The following is a 22011-nucleotide window of genomic DNA, read 5'->3' as shown; positions in this document are numbered from 1 at the left end:
GAAAAAACTTTGAAGGGGATAGCAACCGGATTTAAATTATTTTTAGTTTATTGCTTTTTATGAGCGGAGATGTAATTTTTTTTGATTTCTTAGCTATGGCTTTTTTCATGGCAGAGATTTAAATTGCAGTTATGAATGCAGCGAAACTCTACTTTCTGGTATTAATTTCAAAAGTGGATTTTTAATGCAGTTCCACCTGAGGGCCTCACAGATATTTAATATTACTTTTGAAGAGAAGTCTTTGCAGACACTTCTCTGGATACTCTAAATCTTTTCAATATTATGTACCAATACATTTTAGACTTTGGGGTTACTATATTCATAGTGGAATTGACATTAAGGATGGCACAAATGAGAGCCTGTTTGTTTAAAAAAAAATAAAATAATTATAATAATAATTATTATATTTTGGGGGATTTTTTCTTGCATTCTGTGTATTAATCCAAAACCTACAAAATCTGCAGATAGCTTGATGGCTGATTATTCAACAGTACTTCTTTCCACTTCTTTGTTCACCAAGATTTATTTGATTTGCTTGTTGTAGTTGTCACACTTAGCTTGTATTTATTGACACTTTGTTTTTGGCTTTGTTTGACACTGGGTTGCATCATTAGGAGGTTTTTTTGAGCATCTTGGACTAATCCTGTTTGATTCCTTTGCTATGAGAAAGGGCAGGTCTAGTCTCCAAGGATGACTCTGCAATTCCAGTTGCTACGACCCGTCTAGGGCCAGGCAATAACATGAGTGAGGCACACCCCCCCCCCCCACCGGACCCAAGCAGCGACAGGAAACAAATACGTTCTTTATAATGTGATTTATTTACCAAGTGGTAAAGAAGGACAACAAATGGTAAATGGCCTGTATTTGTATAGCGCTTTACTAGTCCCTATGGACCCCAAAGCGCTTTACACATTCAGTCATTCACCCATTCACACACACATTCACACACTGGTGATGGCAGTCAAGCACCAGGTGTGGCCACAGCCACCCTGGGGCGCACTGACAGAGGTGAGGCTGCCGGACACTGGCGCCACTGGGCCCTCTGACCACTACCAGTAGGCAACGGGTGAAGTGTCTTGCCCAAGGACACAGCGACCGAGACTGTCCAAGCCGGGGCTCGAACCGGCAACCTTCCGATTACAAGACGAAAGCGGGAGCATCAACGCTTTAGGGTGAGCCAAGGCCAAAATAACAAAAACAAATCTACACAAATCTCGCACTCCTGACCTTACCAAAACAAAGTCAAAAATAAAGACAGTCTGACCTCCTTAACTAATTCAAAACAGGAGAAAACTGGTGATCAACAGCAGCTCACCCCTAACCACTCCACTTCCACAACTTCCAAAACAGCAATGCAGCCAGCGGCTGCCACAGGTATACTGCTGGGTCATGAGGAGAGATGCGAGAACCTCTCCCGCCGCGGCACTCCGGCCTCCTTTTAATGGGTGGGTCCTCCAGCTGGAACCAGTCACGTCGGGCTGTATATCCACGCACCAATCGGAGCAGGGCCCTGGCACAGCTGAATTAACATAAACAGATACATTAACTGCACAAAACAAACACATGAAATGCAAGTTCGTAACACAGTATTTGTATGTGGTTGTAAATCATGGACAACATCCAGACTTTTTGACTGATAAATTACAAGCTTAAAACTGTTGGTGCCTCAGAAATGTCTTCATGGTCGTTATATTAAAGGATAACACAAGTTGTCCTTGTTGATAGCAAATTCAGTCATGCCAAAGTCTCTAGATCGTGTGTTTTCTAACAGATGCTAGCTTAAAGTGGCTGTCAGCAACACTGTTGTATACCGTCTGTTAAAAAATGCCAAATGCAAGGACGACAAGCTGTCTCCATGCCCAGGCAGTCCCCTCAAAGAAACCACTTCCTCTGGCATAATGACACCCTCCCTCCAAAATCCAAAAAAGGCACAGACCACAGCACTGCCCCTCAGCATTCAGGCCATAATATATTGTGCTCTAAACATAAACTTATGATTTCATACATAAGGATGACTTTTTTCTTTTGCTATCTATAGTTTGGATTAGACATCTCCCTAAATGAAACCTTGCTTTATAGAGATTTAGAAATATGAATAATTCATTAGGCTTAGTCTTCAATGCAGGGCTGTGTCTTGTCAGTAATTTAATTCATTTAATGGCCAAACTGCCTGGAAACCATGTTCATGGTACAGTAGTTACACTCAAGATGTGTTTCCCAAATTAAAGCAAAAGCACATATAGTTGGCTTAATAATTGGTTTAGTACATCTGGTTGGAGCCTTTGAGAGGAAATCTTAAGTCACAATTTCTGTAATTGCTTTGAGTGGCAGCTAAAATTGCTGGGTTTTATGTAGCACTTCATATTGTGATGCTCATTCCACACAGTTTTATAGGTTACTACATGTTTTATATTGTGTGTTAAGTAGGCATTATATGCTCTTATGTCATTCAAAGAGCAAAAGAGAGGCTTTTTTATGTGCATAATGTTATTCAGCTGAAAAGCCATAGACGTTAAAGTCAGAAGAGGGGTAGGGAAGAAGCTTGAAGGAATTTGCTGTTTGCTTCAAGCATGTGCACATGTGGTCAGAGCTGTGTAAGTATATGCTGTGCTTGTAACCTTTGGCTGCTGATATGGAAGGATGTATACTTGTAAAACTGCCTGGAATACAAAAGTCCCAGCCTTGGAGTTTAGATTGATAATGGGTTCTGTTCGTTTGGAGCAACGTTTTGTTCAATCGTAGCACATTTTGAATATTGGAATTGAATTATGAGCTCAGCGGTGCAGAATATTAACCTGTCACACTGACATGTTCCTCAGTTGATTGTACTTGTTGTTCTGCTGCTTTCTGCTGTACCAAACATAAGATGACTGTTGGTCATATGATGTGAGATTTTTACAGATTAGCTCTCCAGTCAGCTCTACCTTTCTACCTCCTTTTTTTTTTTTTTTTTTAACTCAGAAGGGATTCATGATGCATCATTATGTGATAAAATGTCTACTGTGACTAGGTGCTTGTGAAGATGACGGCATGAGAGGACTGTGCTGCGTCTTAGCAAAGTCATACTTTGCTGAAGGCTGCAGCATGAGACTGAAAGTGAAAATACGCTGAATCTAATTTTAGCTACATAGTGCATTTTGTTATCGGTGTTTATGTAGAACTAGACAGATTTGGTTTTTATTTATTTATTTATAACAGCCATCACTTTATTATTTGCCAGTAGGTGGAGACCTAGCTCCATGTTTATTGTGTGGACAGCTTCCTTTCAAGTGTAACTTTTAAAGATGAATTTTCCTTAAGGCAACATTTGATAGCACTGTCCATTTGTCTCTTCACAAATAGTATAATTACAGGGTTGACAGAGATTTCTATTTGTACTGGTGATGCATGTTTTTCTCTGAAGTAGACTGTTTTATATTCATTGGTGGTCACAGTTAATAAGTATGTGCATGTCCCCGTGTTTTATTTATTTGATCTTTAAAATAATTTGATGGCTTTACATAGCTGTCATTTGGTTCATTTCTGCTGTTTTATTATTATTATTTTTAAAGTGCATTTTCTATGGACATGCTTCTCTGCAGCCACATTTTACTTTATAATCAGCCTTAAGAGTTTTACAAACATAGGGTAGTCATAGAATTGCAATTATAGGGTTGGAAAATTCTGTTGTAGCCTTTTCTTTCTTTCTTTCTTTCTTTCTTTCTTTCTTTCTTTCTTTCTTTCTTTCTTTCTTTCTTTCTTTCTTTCTTTCTTTCTTTCTTTCTTTCTTTCTGATAAACCTTTTCACATGAATGTTTTCTCTTTTTTTTTGTTTTTTTAGGAATCAACATAATTGTACAGAATCAGTGGGAGCATTTGCCATTGTGGCATTTACAGGTTACTTCAAACCATTTTTAAAATTTATCTGTGTGTTCATGTTAAGCTTTTGCTCAAGCAAATGTTTCATTTTATATTCGATCTCAGAGTAAATGCGCGAGTATAGAGTATTGCACAGGGGGCACTTTGAGCAAAAACCTGAACAGCAGTGATGAAAAGGTAACAGCTATATCAGAATACATCTGTAATGCCAGAATCAAGATTGAACCATTACTTATTAAACTCTGCAGTTGCTCACAAAGTCTACACGTTGTACTATTACATTCAGTGTACCTTTTAAGTCGACAAAGGGGAAGAACGTCTGCAACAGAAACAACCACTTCCTTTTAGAGCCCAAATACCTTTTTGTGATCTTTGATGAACCCTAAGTTTGAAAGCTTAGCCTTTCAATCTCCTTCCTCTGTCCATTTATACATTTCCTTGGACTGCTCAGTACTTCAAAGCAGTGGTGCATAAGACCCTTAAGCAACAGGGCAAAATACCCCTGGGCCCTTTAAATAAATCATTGGCTTTCTCCCTGCCTTTTTTTTTTTTAATGCCATTTGTGGAAGAGAAACTAGCGAGGAAGGAGTCCTCTTGCAAATACACTAACAATAAGTTTCTTTTTTTTCTCTGTGATTTTTTTTTTTTTTTTTGGTCCACCCACATGTGCAGAGTGAATTTTATTGTAAAGTGGTAGCCTAATGCTTTTTTTAAGAGCATTTCTGAAAACACTGACAAATTGTAGTTTTATTTTGGCAGTTTTATGTGATACAGAGGGGCCTTTGACAATTGAAACATAGTCACACAAGGACAAGAAACAACCCAGGTAGCAGCTTTTCTGCTCCCTTTTTCCCAGTTCAAAATACTGACACAGATTTTAAGTGAACACTTAGCCTCACCTTGTATCGTATACAATAGAAGAGGTAAAAGGGGTCATCAGCTAATTCGAGCGCTAGTGGTATGAACCCCCGGCTTCTTCAATCCACACTCCAAAGTGTCCTTACGCAAGGTACTGATGGTGCTGATCTGAAGTACCTTGAGGACAGAGCTGATGAAAATTTAGTGTGAATGCAGCCAGTCCCTTTTTTCGTATGCATTCAGTTTCACATTACCCTCTTTCCTCAAAGTGTGTGTGTGTAATGAGGTCTGCTGCCAGCTGGAAAAAGCTGGGGTTTCTGTGAAAATATGAGAGGCCTATGCAAATCCTACATATTCAACATAAAGAACTGAAACCTGTAGAATAACTTGGAGGTTTCCAGAGTGTCTGTCTTAAGTTGCTGCTTGTTGCTTTAGTGGACTTTAAATATTGCTAAATGGTACTTATATAGCACTTGAAATGATCAGTTGTTAAACTTTAGGGTTCAGTATCTTGCCCAAGGACACTTTGACAGGCAGACTAGAGGAGCCATGGGTGGTACCTGTGACTCTCCAACAACCGTCTGTATCTCTTGAGCCAGTCACCAAATATTGAAATCTGGTTGCCAGAGGCTAAGTCCGCATGTATAACAGCAGTAGACTGCTGCATGTGAAAGTCCCAGACACATGCCAGTCACAGCAAACTTGTTACTGATATACCTTTAAGAAATATGAGTCAGTGCAATTCTCCTGATATTCATGTAGCTCGTGTGCAAATTCTGTTTTGTTTTAAATAAATATCTGAAATCCTCTGTGTCTTCAGTGTTGATAGTTTCAGTGTTGACATGCAAGTAAGGAAGGTTTTCTATGAGATATCACCCATGGTATTGAATTTTCACATGATCAGTAATACATGTTGTATTTTTACAACATGTATTACTGTATTACATCAAGGAACAAGAGGTGCTAATGCTCAGTGGATAGCCACTGTCATGTGAGGACGTGGTTATCATTAAGCCTCACAGAGCAAATTTATAAGTACTGTTGTTTTTGATCACTGAGTAAACGGGAGTGTATACTGGAACCACTGACTGGTGAAGTGAATAACGACAATCATCTTGTTACACTGAAATGCTCTGCCTCAAAACCTTGCGTGTTGGCACTCCTGTAGCTCTTACTTTGACATGTACCACCCACCAAAACATTGTTTTGGGACAAACCCATACCCGATGATAGTCATCTCTCTTAGCAAGGCAGTGAACTCCACTGCTCCTCAAAAACTGCTCAAAAACAACTCAAGGAATGTGACAAAGGTCTCTTGGTGCTGACTCCCCATACCTCATTCTGGTGGATATCTGTGGGATGCCTCAGAAAAGCTGATCCAGGGAAAGTGCAGCCCTGCTACCCACAGAACATGATGGATCCACTGCCAGCACAAGAACTGTGTAAAGGTTTAAGGACATTTATACATGCTCCCTTTCACAGGGATAAATATGCAAAACTTTCCCTGGTCAGGTCTTCTTCCCAAGATCTGCATGAAGAGTAATGGATGATTCATTGCAATGCAGTATGACCTATTCCTTCATTGTGTTAATATTCATGGTGTTATGATTAATTTTGCTCACTGCTTTAACCTGCAAGCATATGCCAGTGGCTGCATACTGTGCATGGCTTGCATTTATGGGCTCCTGGCATCATTCTGAACTCCGTTTGTTTAGCTGTAAATGAGTGTAAATGGATACCTTAGTGGAGCAATGAGCATGTGTTTATTGAAAGTAATGCCCTGTCAGAATCACAGCTGGGAAAAACCAAACCTCTGTAACAATGGCATTCATTTGTCTGCAGCACAGAGAGCCTTTTGTGGAATATTGTTCATTTCACAAAGGGACATGTTTGCACTCGCTTAGGGTCATACCTTCTTGACTGATATGGAACAGTAGTTTTCCACATGCCCATTGGAGTTGAAGTGTACTGCTGATTTTATGGATTAAGTGCTTGTTAGGAGTTTTCAATTTTAGTTTTACTCAGCTTCTATTAGTTTACATCCAACAGTCACATTTACAGTTGTGTAGTTTCTCATTCTGAGGTCCGGGGTATTGCTTAGGGCATTTATTTAGTCTTTCATATACCTGAACCTCAAATCCATTAAAGGTTTCAAATGTTACCTTTTGTTATTATTTTTGTTTTATTTTGAGAACTTTAAATTCAAGTTTAACTCATAAAAATCACGCACAGTATTAAAGGGGCTGTTTTCACGGGAAAGTACAGTGGATACGGTCTTGGTAAGCTGTTTATTCTAGCACATTTCTTTTTTGTTGCACCTTGTGCTAATGATTCACATTATCACCTCAAGGTGTTTCTGGGAAACGGTAACCATGCTGCTGAGCACACTGTTGCGACATGCTTTTCTATGAGTTATTTTGAGGTTATCTGGTCTGTCTGCATCGACATCCATTTGCTGCAGGAAAAAAAAGCTACCAGCTTGGAATAGCATCTCTCTGTTTAAGTGTTTTTTGCCGCACCCTCCCCTTTATGAATTCCTAATGCATTTGAGTGTTGGTCTTTTCTCTCAGAAAAGTTATATAGGAAGAAACAAACAAAAAGGCTTGGATCAGAGAATGTCAAAGCCCTTTCTCTAAGGACAGGACACCTCATGTAGAAGGTCACAAGCTCTATTGAATAAAGCAATTTTTCTCAAGCTGATAGGTTTCTCTTATATTAGTGTTGTCAACATTCAAGAGGAAATTGTTATTATCTGCTTTGTAAAAGGTACTCAGTCTAATAGTCACAGCAACAACCAAGGGAGAACATATTCCTCCTTTAATTGAATCAATTGTTTAGTGTTCTGGATCATATTCTGAGCAGAAAGAGCACCATTCATAGATTACTGAGTTTAACACGCTCAAAGTGTGTAAACAACAGTTCCTTACATGTTCAGGCTGTTTAAAGAATACTAATGATACAGGTTTACTAGCTGACAGTTGTTATTGACCCCATTTACACATAAACATATGATTTGTATGAGAAAACATTGTATGGATACTGATTAGTGATATCAGTTCTATTTCTTTTTTCAATTTTCAACATCTTGTATTAAAATCAGTTCTCATTATCTTGATTGTGCTTGCATCGAATCCAGTCTCCATATGCAAATCAATAAAATGTGGATGACTGACTTGTCAACAAACATGGTGCATACTAGCAAATTCTGTCTTCCATTGCAGATGAGATGCTGAGATCTGATGTTTTTCCGCTCACACTATGATCTGCTTTTATCTTGCATAACCGTTTGTTTTTCTTGCAGATGAACTGTCTGCATACAGTTTATTTTTAACAACCATAGTTAAGACAGTGTTTAAATAGTGCTTGCTGGTTAACACAGCTTAAGAGGTGTGAGCCTGTTCCACACTACAAGTTACTGGAAAGAAAAGGAAAAAGAAACTAGAAACATTGTTTGTTAAATTTTGACCCCGTGGCCAAATATTTTATAAAGATAAGCAGTTACAAATACCTTGAGCATTAAAAGCACTACTTTAACGAGACCTAAAAAGTGAAAGCCATATTTTTTTTCAGTATGCTAATTTATTTTCATTGTGATGTGGCCTCATTATTTTTATAAGATAAGATAAGATAAGATATATATGAAATATATATCTGAAATGAAATATTATTATATGAAATATTGTTATTATTTATGCATTTATTTTGCTTGACCTAGTCTTTATATAGTTAGTTTATATATATCTGAACATAAATTTCATTTCTCTTTAAGCCAGTTTGAATATCAAAGGTTAGTTCTGGAGTTTGTCCATCACCACATTTGCTTATGTGATCTCTTTCACTCCCTCTTTCTGTCTTTCCACTTTTCTGAATGAGGCTTATTTATTTGTTTATTTGTTTTGGTTATTTCTTCATAGCAGTTGTGATATACATGTTAATTTTTCATTAGCAATAACTTGCAGGTTCCACCTTTCTCAGCCCCCTGTTGCAGCAGTAGAGACTTAACTGCTGGTGGCACCAGATTATAATGTGCACCTAGTACATTATGTCCATACCAGTTTAATAGAAAGAAAAGTTCCTGTATTTTTGGGAGTATTAGAAATAAAACTTTTGGGGTTTCTATATAATTTGTTATATTGTGGTACCTTAATATCCTGAATAGGGTTAAAAAAGTAATGCACATGTCCTTAGGGTCAAAATATATTTTCATATGTGTACTTCACATGACCTTTAACATGTTAATGGAAGGTCAGCACAATACGTTTTCTTTTTAATGCACTGTACTGCTGTGTCATGATAGAGCAGGTTTGACAGTCTGTGATGTTCACTTTTGTCAGTGTAAATCTCAAAATTTGTGATTTTTAATTCTTGAATTCATTTCTCCTTTTTCCAAACAGCTCTTTACTCCATCATACTAATCTGTGTCTTCCTGTGGATCCCCTTTGTTTACTTCTACTATGAAGAAAGGGATGACAACAATGTGAACAAATGCTCAGTAAGTGACTTTCTTTTGCTACACACATCTCTGTAAACTGCTGAGATGTGGTGCATATCCTAAAATGATTTCATTTGAAAATTGTAGCCAGTTCAAGGCGACTTGCACCACTTCATCTTTTATTTTTATTTAATTGAAAATCACACAAACCTTCCCAAAGCACCCATGTTAAAGTGGATTTTTATCAACAAAATAGGTTGTTTCTTAAGTAGTTTTTCCTTTAATATTATTTCTAATAATTGGATCATTTATGATTCTCTGCTAATAACTTTTACATTGCTATGGTCATGGTGACTAAAATTTACAAGCTTTAAAATAATTTGCAAGTAATTGCAGATACAGTGTTGATTGTTTGACTACTTGTGGTGCTGTAGAGGAATGTTTTCTAATCTGTCACAAGACTCACACAGCATGATCACAGAAGGAACAAGGTGCACATATTTGCTGAATGTAAAAGGTTGTAATGGTTGTTGAGAGTTAGACTATGTACTTTGTACATTAAAAAGACTTAAAAAATAAAGACATCAAATGTTCTGTTAGGTAGCAAATACAATCAACATGCTTTTAAGGCACTGGCAATGCAGGGGCAAACTTAAGTGAGCTCTCTGTAACCTGGGTTTAAACCATCCATGTCCAATCAAGCACCATCGCTTGCTTTTTTTATTGAACTCAAGTTTATATGTAACTTAAGCTTAACACACTGTGTGCAAACTTGCATGGACTACAACAGTAAGACATTGTACTACTTTATGTACTGTATGCCACAGAAAACAAGTGTTATTTATTACGTTTTGCTTTGCGCCATTTATGTAATTTACTGATGGCTAAAATCAACATTGGCTGGTCAAGTAATTTAGGAGGCTAGCCAACTCGCATTTCCAAATGTATCCATAAGTTACAGACACAAGTTAGGTGGTAATTGTAGCTAAATTGAGTTGCTAACTTCATTTTTGTTAACAGGCAATAACTAACACTAGCCAGAAAAAAGACAGGTTAGATTTGATAAAAAAAAAAAATCAATTACTCCATGATAGTTACTCCAAATATCTGACTGGTGTTAACTGTAGTTTCCCTCCGAAAGAAAGGACCGGTCATGATTTCTTTTTCTTTTTTTTCTTTTTTTTTTGGAGATAAAACAGGCTTTCTTCTGCTTAATGTTTGCTACCATTAGCTCACCTGCTCTCAGTTTTAGGTAACATTTCAGTCTGCAAGGCATTGCCACTTAAAAAGTCATAACACATGAAGAAAAGTTACCCAACAGATGTTTCACGGATTTTATCCAACACGTGTTTCATTGTGGTAATGAAAATAGTCACCCCAATTTACCGAACCACTGCATTAATTCAGAGAGACTTTAGAAGATGCTTTAGTGAGGGATTTTAACATTTACTCATTTCACGAGCACCAAACAGCAGCTATCTCATAGTGCAGTTTCTCCCATGCATGTGTCAATTTTGAGCTGACAGAGGCACTTTCTCTCACAGATTGGAAGGTCCTTTGTATTGTTACTTTAAAAGCCTTGAATAGCACATGGAGTGACAGTTTATCTCTGCCAGGTAAAACAGGACTTACACTGGCTCTGTATAGTTCTCACTCTCTATAGTCCTTAACTGAATGGAATATGACCCCTTCCCTCACTCACAATGAATAATAATAGTTCACTTCATGGCTATGATTGACCAGTTAAATTTATTTTTTTCATTACAGCAAGTGAAAAATGCTCTGAAGTACACAATTGGATTCGTCATTGTCTGCGTGGCGCTTCTTTTAATTGGGTGAGTTGGAGACATGGTTGGCTTCTTCTGCTTTAGTACACGGCAGGTACTCGGGTGTGGATACATCATTGTGTTGAGTTAATGAGAAGACGATCCCTTCAAACAGCTACAGGGCCATTTGTCTGGCCATGATAAGCCATTCAGGAGACAAAGCTATGTACCTTTCTCTAAATAAGTGTTTTGTTTTTGTGTATGAGTGCTAACTAGATTCTTTGAATGCAGAGTGCATTTAAATAGATCTTTGTTAGAAATTCAGCATTTAGACATTTTCAGCCATGCTCTGTTTATATGCAGATTTAAAACTGGTTGTGTTTAGGAACACCAACACAACATAATAGATTTCCTTTGCAACCGTGACAGCAACACACCTGAAGTTCAACCTACACAATTAAATGCGCTCTCTCAACCATTAAATGGTGAACTGAGAAAAGGCTTACCTGGCTGGGAGAAAAAAAGGACACATGACTATACTTTGTTACAGCTGAAAGTTTGGATGTCAGGATGTTTTTATAGACAGAAGCAATTTCCCTCTCCTTTGCCCAATAAACTGGAACTATTGGTGCTTTGTTCTAGCAATTGTTGCTTAGGTGCTTTGATTTTCAGCAACATGATAGCTTTAATCTCAGACTGCTTTTCTGATACCAACAGACATAATGGCCCTGTTTGGGCAGTGTTCACTCAGTAGGTCTTTGCTTCATGTTACAGGCTTTTGTTGTCTTTAAACCTGGCAAGGTGACTGACTCCTTAAATAGCCTCTGATTGTTCGCTGCAGGATTTCTACTTATTTATCTATGTTTCTTAAAATCTGACTGCCAATGATGTAATACTTTCAGTTTTTTTAAACTTATTTTTTGTAGTAATGTAAATAATATTAAGGGTTTTTTTCTCTCTCTCTTTTTTTTTTTTTTTTAAATTTGAAATCGGAGGAACTGAAGTCAAGCTTTGTCAGAGTTATAGAGAAGCTAGATTTTTATAACTAAGACACTATGTCAAACTTATTTTTTGGAACTACATAGAAAATGTGCTCTAAAAATTTCAAAACACGTTTTAAGTGGCAACGAGAGACTGTTACAGTGGTGATCAAAGATGATGGCTTCTGAATTCTGCAACAACTAAAGCAAGGTTACTTCTCCAAAAAGAGTGAACCACAACACACAAAAGTTTGGAAATTAATGTCGATAAATAAAGCAAGACCAACTCTGCCAAACATTTCTCATCTGATGGATATAAGAATGAAGTTTTAAAAACCTTTATGTAGACACAGTTATGAAGAGTTGAGTAAGCTAACGAGAGCTTTTTATTTTCTTTTTCTAAAAACAAAAGTGAGACGTATGATGGCCAAAGGAATTCACATTAAAAAGATAAAGTGCAAGTATGAATCCTAGAGGAAATACATATAACATCAGAAAATATCTTTGGATCTGGATACTTTAGACTTAGTTTGGGATTTTTTGCTTAGATTGGTCTTGATTTTGCTAAAATAATTTTAAAGTGGAAACAATAGTCCAACTCAAGCCTAAGGTGGATGTTACTGTGGTAACAATTGGTGACATTTGCTTAAACTCTTTCTGCCTTGGTTGCCTGCGGGGGGGTAACCATTGTTTCTTTTTTCTGAATTGAGTAGTTTCTGTTCTATTTCAGGTTTTTATTTGCTGTGTTGTCCCTTTACCTAAAAAAGATACAAGTGATCTCTGCCAATCACCCGGTTGGGAAACGTAGGTCTCTTTATTACTCAAAATGTACATTAAAAAAAGACTATCAGAGAGAGCAGAGTGGCGCCTGGTAATCTATGTGTGGCAGCTGTTTTTCTCAAAATGACAAAATTGAGAAGCTTTTATGAAAAATTGTAAATAGCTTCATTTTGAATAATCAGGTGTTAATCATTTGAGCTATATGCTGACTTGTAAGAATTCTTTTGTAGTAACAGTAGTTTCAGTGATTATTATCCATTGCCATAATAAATTCCTTCTCAGCTATGTTATCCAAGTCAGTTTCATAGTCACATGTGTAAACATAGACCATAATTACTGGCTCGCGCCAATGTATGTCTGTATCTGGCTGAGTAGCTGCGTGGGTCATAATTTAAGGACACTTAGAAACTGCTGACCTGACTGAACCTGTAGCTCAGCAGTTTACTGTGAAAGTAAGGAGAATACAGTTTAACAGTTGTGGTTTATGCCAAGGTAAGCAAATAGATGTTTTTCCAGAAACTATTAATGCGTAAGTTTAATCATTTTTATGTGTTGTTTTTCTACTGTTTTTAATTAAATACAAGGTTTACTTTATTTTTAAATGATTTGATTAATATCTCAACTTTTTGGAAACTTCATTTTTTGGAAACCTTATTATTATTCATGTACTTTCCTTCATTGAAAAGAGCAGTTTAATGTGCTGTTAATATGAATTTCTGTGAATCTTTGTCTCTGTGATGAGGACAAAGATAGCCTAGAAAGAACCACCATAATTTTATCTGTCTTAAAAGTTATTATTTTTTATTCTTACAGAGCGTTTGTTCCACTCGCCGCCCCACCCGGTCAGAATTCTACTCAGTGGGAGAAAGTACAATACCTTTTTGAGGAACTTGGGAGTAGTCGTAAGTACCCATTCTTTAGAAAAACGCCTACACTTATGTCCAATTTATGTCTTGTTTTATAGCAGTTGTTCCCATGACTTATCGTATTTTTTCTCTTTATCACTTGAAAGTGAAGCTACTTCATTCAATCCACCTCATCTTGTAGGATTTCCTTATTTCTACTGTCATCCTATTATCAAGTTATTATAATGTCAGTTTTACATATAGCCTGATCACTGATCACAGTACTGTCCAGTACAGCTTTTCTGTCTATGTAACACAGGATTTTGGACTACCATTATAACCATGACTAAACACTTCAATACAATGCATAACCCTCTCCATTTTGGAGAGGGAGGATATGAGCAGGTAGTCATGTCTTGGATGGCTAGAAAATTATGTGGTGGTTTTGAAAGTCTCAAATTAGTTTTTAAACTAACAGACTAGAAATGTGGTTAATTTAAAGTGCACCATTGAAAGTTAAGTGGAACTAGAACATGTCAAAGATGAGATGTCAAAAACGGACTGAAATTGTTAATATGCACTCTCCACATTTAGCTCACTGGAACCATCAGAAAAAAAACCCCTCACCAATGTAATGTAAAATTGTAACAACTTGTACCACAACCCCTCTAGAACTGCCAGGCTCTGTCAAGCAACAACAGCAATAGTGGTACAGAATCCACTAATGAACAAGAACAAACACAACGATATCTAAATACTTTATTTATTGTAGGAGAACAAAATTATGGAAAAGTTGTGGAGCCGGTTGAACCGACCATTGCCTACATTTTAAAAGTTAATTCACAGTTGCCCACAAAAGATAAGAAGCACATTTTAATAAATGAATTGTTGTAAAAGTAGAACAGTGACTGTTTATCATCTCATTAACATCACATCCCTGCTGCTCTGCACAGTCAGCAAACCGTCCGGGACTCTGTTCTGCTCCACCCTGGCTCAATATCCCATCTGCAACTTATTTAGCACTACAATGATTATTCTTCTTTTATCTAACTATGGTGACCTATATAGTTATTGGTTAATAAATGTGTTGCTTGGCAGCCAGACTGGTTGAGTGTACAGCATTTGCGTTAATGTCTTTTAGGTAAAAATGATGTCCTCAGTGGCTATAGCTATAAATGGTTGTCATTTTTCTTTTTATTCCACACAACTGAAAATTCACCATAAGATGAATAAACCCATTTTAGGAAAAAGTCAAGAAATATGAGTTAAGTTACAAAACGACCCCCTTAGCTCTCCTAGTGTAAATATATATTTTAGCTTTCATTTGTGATTTACAGACAGGCTGTCTAGTAATCACTCTTAAATCAGTCTTTGTATTTGTCATAGAAAGTGCCAAAATCGACAGCAGAAGTCAAGCTTTGAAAACAGATTGCAATACTGCCCTAAATACTCAATAACGTTATGTAGCAAGCTTTTCTAGTCACTCTCTACCTGAACAGTCATATAAAATGTGATGATAAATGATTTTATAAAGAAAATAGCTTGTGTTGATGCCTAACAACACTGTAAAAACTCCCTATTTGGGCATTTTCACTTGTTGAATGGAACAAAGGCTGAGAATATGCTCATGCTAAACACTGGCAAATGTGGACTCCTAATAGTTCTTTTGGCCTCTTGCCATCTGGGGATCAAGGAGGAAATTGAACCATCTGCCTCTCTGCATAATAGTGGACCCCTACATGCTCTCTATAACCTTCCTCCTTTGGCACAGGGGGAAATTGCTCTGCTGCTGAGGAAATGTGAGGATGATCCCTTTTGTAATTCCCCATCTCTTCTCTTTCCAGATGGGAGGTTAATTGTGTAAAGAAAAGGCACTTTTACCACATAACCCTCCTGACTGCTTTGCAACAACTGTGCATTAAAGTCACTACCTCTTCAATAGTTCCAGCATTACATTTGTTACAGTGCTCAAGTGATGCCTTAATGTTCTCCAGATCACTAGCTCTCGTGTTGGTATTCAAGACCATACAGTACCGTTGTGTATTTTTGGCCATGTCTCAAGAGGGAGAGTGCAGTGGGCAGTAGTCCAGTTTTAACTACTATGAGTACTCGAACAATATTCCTAACACTTAACTTATCTTGACTTTTTCCTTTCTTCAGCATTAAGAAAAGAAATTATAAACTTAAGTGCTGCCCCTGGAAGTAGATGCTGTAAAGCATCACTTGAAGATCCTTAATTTCACTCAAATCTTTTGGGTTAAGCATTTGTTCATCCATGACAAAAATGTGATGCACTTGTGGTTAACTCTTTTAAAAACTCTTTAAAGGTGTGCTGATGCTGATTTTTTTTCTCCTTTGAATAGATGACTAGTTGCTGGTTGCTTTTAATTACTCAGTCGCTCAACAGAAGTAGGGTGCTAGGGCTAAAGGAGTTCCTTAATAAACACCTTTCTTTATAAGTCTTATGCATGACCATAGGCCTGTAGGGCTATATATATGTGGGGTTGAGATAAGAGCTGCCTCATTCCGTTTCTCTTGGAGTCGAAGCTGTCCAGACGTGGAAGCACCAATGATAAAAGACAACATTCCCTATGTTTAAGCCCCAGAAAATCTGCTCAAGAAACCAAGAATACTGGAAGCAAACATGTATCCTTTGCTTTGTGTGGAGTTCATGAACAGAATGTTCTCTATGCAGAACATGATGCTATTGTCTATTTTACCAAGCTCACCACTAAACAAAGGCAGCAAATTCGGGATGAAACACTCGGGAGTAGAAAACACGTATTCACATGTTAATGTTAAGCCCAGCTGTCAGACTTCAAAGTTTTCCTTTTGCATACAATACAATAGGGAGCAGGTATATAATTTATCTCTATTTTCCACTTCTTTGTCCTGCTGCTTGTTAGATGCCTATAAAGGAAAGTGATAAATGATATAAACAGCACAACATATATGCCCTGAATACGGACTTAAAATTCCCATTCAAATTCCACTGTCAAGGAGAAAGGCAAGCAGAGCCACCTATGACCGTGTTGACAGGTGGGCTGGGCATTATGAGGCTGCTGCTGAGAAAATGCGGGATATCTACAGAGGGACAAATGTGTAGCTTTTTACTTGGAGCACTATGACAGGTGGGATCCTGACAGGGGAGTGTGGCAATCAGTCTCTTCATCAATCCCTGTCTTCTAACTCTAACTCTGACAGCTGGTGTGATACCTACTGTTGCCCTTGCCTTATGGGTGGTCCTCTTTCTGGCTCAATCAAAGGTGACACACATCAGCTCAACCACACATCAGAATTGAGAGACGCAGCTGTTAAAACATTGGCTATGATCAATGTATTAAATGGCAGTGATGACAAAAATGTTGAATAGGTGTATCTCTGGAAAAAGAAATTCTGTTAATTAAAATAACATACAAAATCCCAAGATTACCTGAATACTAACAAGCATTATCCCCATTCAATGATATAACATTTATTGTTGAGTCTGTGGGCATGGGGTACTTACAAAAAAAGAATGAGTAGTACAAGCAGCAGATACTAATATGATTTTTAAGCTTTAGCCCTTCAAGCTCAAATCTTGCAGTTCTGTGAAAAGTTATTCTCTTTTTTTTCTCCTTCTTTTTTTGCATATTTGTCCCACTTGTATTATTTTTTTTATTATCAAACAGATTTTAATGTTTGACCAAGATAACTAAAATAAATGTAAAAAAAAAAGTGATTTTATTTATTAAGGGGAAAAAAAAAGCTGTCCAAACCTGCCTGCCCCTTTCTGACAAATATTTTCTTTTCATAAACTAGAAACTGGTTTTGCCACCCAGCAATAACTGCAATCAAGCATTTGCAATAAGTACCAATTAGTTTTTCACATCACTGTGGAGGAATTTTGGCCCACATTTCTTTACAGAATTATGTTAATTCAAGAGTGTTTTCAACCATGACGGCCTGTTTAAGGTCATGCCAGTGTGTAGCAATCTGATTTCACTTCAGTCTTTGACTAGGCCACTCAAAAACCTTTTTTTTTTGTTGTTGTTGTTGTATTCAGAGGTGGATTTGCAGGTGTGTTTTGAATCATTGTGTTGATGTATAATCCAAGTGCTTTTGGCACAAACTGATGGCCTGACATTCTCTTTCGGGATTCTCTTGTAGAGAGCCCAATTCATGGTTACGCTCGATGTAACGGGATGCAAACCTTTCTAAAGGTTTAGCTTTCGTCTCATCAGTGCACAGAATATTCTCCCAAAAGTCTTGGGAGATATTTTTAACATGTGTGAGATGACGTTTTCGCTTGGGAACTCTTCCATGGATGTCTTTTTTGTCTTAGTCTCTTTCTTATCTTTGAATCACAAACTCTGACCTTAACTGAAGTAAGTTAAACCTTTAGTTCCTAAGGTGTTGTTCTGGTTTCTTTTGTGACCTCCTGGATGAGTCATTGATGCGTTCTTGAAGTAATTTTGTTAGGCCGACCATTCCTGGGAAAATTCACTGAGTTTTCTCAATTTGTGAATAATAGCTCTTTCTGTGATTCACTGGTGTCCCAAAGCCTTCAAGAAGGTTCCCAGACTGCTATATATCACTGACTTTGTTTTTCATGTGTTACTGAGTTTCTTTACATCTTTGCAAGATGTGTTGCTTTTCTTTAACTTTCTTTTATAGTTCTTTTGGCCCACTTCACTTAATCAGACAGGTTCTGTTTCAGGTCTAGCAGTAAACAGTCCTGTGTGTTGCTAGTGAAAGTGAGCTCAGCTTTCCACAAATTTAGTTAAAAACAGGGGCGATTACTTTGCTTTTTTTCCTTTAATAAAATCATCATTTAAACAAAAAACAAGAAATAAGTAAGGGGGAAACATACTTCTTCACAGTACTGTATTTGTTTGTCATTAATTTGCTGTACTTACTACTATCTTTCCACTGTTTGTAATGTATACTTTTAAGTAAAACCATACATTACCTAGAAAAATCTATTTAGAGTTGCACTTTCTATGAAAGGTAAATGGACTTTATTTTCACAGTGGAGAGCCTCGAATCTAGTCCCAATATTAGTTTTCACTGTCTTCCAATCACTGTGGATACTTTAAAGACCTCCCTGTAGACAACTGGAGCAAATGATAACAGCTTGTGGTGTTTAATACATTCAATGCAATAGAATTTGAACAATTTTAACATTTCAACTAATAGCAGGACTCAACGAACAGCTGCCTGAAAAACATTACTAAAAAAAATAAAAAGAGCAGAAATTGTGATCTTGAGTTTGTACATGTTGTGAGTCCATCGATGTGTCCTTCAGAGGTCAATGGCACATCTCTAATTCCTTACCGGATTTTCCTTCTACAGATGGTCTTCCTGCCCTGTCTTTCTCCATCAGCTCCTTGACCTTGATTGGCATGTTGGCAGTGATCACTTACACGGTGAGTTGACAAGTGGTCAGTGTTATTTCATGTGTTCATTGGAGCAACATTCAGTTCATCTGCTTGGTAATTAAGCAGTTATACAATGGGATGACTTCCAAAGCTTACCAGCTCTGCAGCTTAATAGAGTTTGTGGTTTTTAAGACACAACAGAGTGACTTATAAAATGATTTGACGTAGGAAATGGGACTAAATTGTTATCTTTGTTTTGTCAAACATACCAAGTTTGGTTTACGCAGTGGTTATAATTTATTTTTCTTTTTAGCTTTTAAAGTCTTTCAAGTGCACTGCAGGTTTTGTGTACAAATGGTTTCTCATAGTATTGGTTGACTTGGTGATGGAGTTGCCTTTTACTATTAGTAATGTCTTGTGATCTTAAAGATAAAGCATTTAGTTGCTGAAATTGTTTAGGCTGCTGTCTTTTATCTAATAACCCGAGACTTTTGATGTATGGATCCTCCTCCCAGCCTTATCAGCCACTTATCTCTCTCTCTCGCTCTCTGTATATTTGGTTATATATTGATTGTGTTTTTTGCTGGGTCAGAAAAAAAGAACTTATGAAACGTTGTCTATTTTTCATAGCTTTCATTGTTTAACTAATCTGTGAATAATACCTGGAGGTTGTGGCTGACATGAGTTAGTGTCTGTTGGGGAAAAAATACAAGAGCGCTATTAGGATCAGCCCAGACATTGAGAATAACACTGACAACCAACTTCAATCTATCGAGTTTCTGTTGAGCTCAAAGAATCCTATCTGACAGATGAACAACAATTGAATGTGGAACTCTTAATGAATAATACACAACCAAGTCAAATAAGTTGTCGAGGCAGTTGCCCTTTAACACAAAAAAAATCTGTCTCATCTGGGAATTTATCCACTGTTCTCTCACCTTTGTGTAACCGTTCTCCAAAGGGTGGATAATTACAGAGTACATTTTGAGGATGGAACTGTGCTCAGATATGTTCTGGCCCATGCTGCTATGGACCAAATGCCCCGAGGAAATCAAAACACCCGGCGTGTCTTTGTTTTTGATGTTCCTTGTTTTGATAAAGTCAATCAAAGAACTCAGGCTTTTAGGCGACAGCAACAGCAGTCTGTACCTCTTTTATTGTCACAGCCTCAAAGCAGAAACTCTTTTTTTGTGTGTCTGACTTTGAATAATGTCCTTTTATCTGCTGTATCTCCTCTCTTCTCTAACTACAAGTGTGAAAACTGTTGTAGGTGGCAACCTACCGATATTTGCAAAGAACTGTCTAATTTATCATCTTATGCTACTAAGCCCGATTAACTTAATGGAAGCCAAGTGACAGGTTCCATAAGCAGTGGAAATGTTGTCCATGACTCCTTTTGCTAATTTATCACTACCCTTTGTGCAGAACTCGCCATGTACTCTTAATGCACACAGCTCTGTGATGTAAACACTATACAGCTCTGCAACCTGGTGCACTTAAATTTCGTTCACATTGACGTAAGGCTGCACGGCTTTCTTTCTGTGTGCATAGTTCACTTATTAGAAGCAACTTAAACAAAACTCAAGCAATGTTATTTACCTTTCTATAGACAGAAACAGTTAATGGCTGCTAATGACTATTTTATTGTTGGGGTGTTCTGATAATGTATGGTCCTGTCAGTACTGTAAATCAAATAGAGCTCAGCTTTAGAGAGATTATACACTGAGTTTAAATTCAGTAAATTTATTTATTTTTCTAATATATTTTGCAAACATAGTGTTTTGCACTTGATAGCAACTTTAACTATTTTAATCTGTTTTAGAGGGCAATAAATAAGAAAATATTTAATGAAAATAATTTAAGTACACAAAAAAGAACTTTTTCTTATCCCTAATTACTCTGTAATCTCCCACTCTGCTTCACTCAACCCAATGATATTACAAGGGATCAGCAAAATCTCAAAGCTCATGCATCATGTGAGATCCTTTGGCATCGTTTACTTCCTTTAAAAGCTTAGCTAGCATATTGACTTATGACTGTCATGGCTCTGTCTGCTGTTGAGATGCCATTCTCTTGCTCTTAAAGTGAAAGCCATAAAAATGCTGATACTGAATTAAATTTGGTTAATGTCTGGTAGTGTAATCCCAGACCCTGAAATTGACCTGGGCATAAGGTTCTTCCAGAGAATTGGAGTGATATCTGTTTTTCTAGAATTCTGTAACACCTCGAGGCTTTTTAAAATTTGAATTAAATTTTTATATTTTGTATTTCATTTTGAAGTTCAAAGTTTGTGACATTGGATTTTGAATAAAACAAGACGTGTTTTAGTGTGATAAGCACTTACAAACTGAAATTCTAAACAAGGAGAAGTACATGACATGAACAGAAGGACAGTATGTCCCTGAATGAAATTACTATTTTATAAACTTCATGTAATAAGTATATCTATTTAGTAGGATGAAATCACAGACGGTATTACCAGCAGACTGTATATAATGCACACATGTAGTTACAGAGGTTTTGGATTCCTCAGTTTAAAACATCACTGAATCTGAATTTATTTTTTGGCAAAAGAAAGGTTAGGTTCAATATAATCTTTTTTTAAAATAGCACAAGTTCAAAAAAGTCACAAAGTGCTTTTATAAAAATTAATAAATTAATAAACGCCGCAAATTTGTACAGTAAAATTACACAGTTGGCATGAATGGCTCCATGAACACTAATTTAGTCTGAAAAAAAAAAGTAAACAAATGAAATATTCACATGGGTTTTACATGTCTGGTTTGAAAAGGCCTTAAGAGTGAGCACTTGGCAACTGTAGGAAGGAAGAACTCCCTTTTAACAGGAAAAGACCTCTTGCAGAAGCAGTTTAGGGCTGAGGATGAGACAGTGTAGTGAACCACTGCCTAACATTACAATAATCTAGTTGCTCTCTTCCCTGTTCACTTTAGGGTTCAAGTCTGTTTTTAATCCTGTATTAGTTCTCAGTGCAGAACAATTTGTAGTCTACAAAGACATGGTAACCATAATGTTCTGTCATGTTTGTGAAGATTATTTTGTTCTAACACCCTTTGCTAATTGAATCAAATGACAGAGAACCCTGAATATGTTAGTTTAAATGAGTGGAAATGT

The 22011-nt window shown here is 37.0% G+C and overlaps 1 protein-coding gene across 1 annotated transcript in view; it reads left to right on the top strand.

Moving 5' to 3' along the window:
• lmbrd1 (LMBR1 domain containing 1) overlaps positions 1–22011 on the top strand; it is a 47917-nt gene that overhangs the window by 4972 nt on the left and 20934 nt on the right. The window contains exons 4-7 of the mRNA XM_085428368.1: positions 9111–9208; positions 10916–10983; positions 13488–13576; positions 18854–18927. Of these exons, the coding sequence (XP_085284494.1) occupies positions 9111–9208; positions 10916–10983; positions 13488–13576; positions 18854–18927 (329 nt within the window). The remainder of the gene's footprint in view (positions 1–9110; positions 9209–10915; positions 10984–13487; positions 13577–18853; positions 18928–22011) is intronic.

This window comes from Rhamphochromis longiceps, linkage group LG13 (genome assembly GCF_057381845.1).
Source record: "Rhamphochromis longiceps isolate RC_006_pf linkage group LG13, R_longiceps_female_GT1.1, whole genome shotgun sequence".
Taxonomy (NCBI): domain Eukaryota; kingdom Metazoa; phylum Chordata; class Actinopteri; order Cichliformes; family Cichlidae; genus Rhamphochromis; species Rhamphochromis longiceps.
This window is presented reverse-complemented; position numbering and strand designations above follow the sequence as displayed.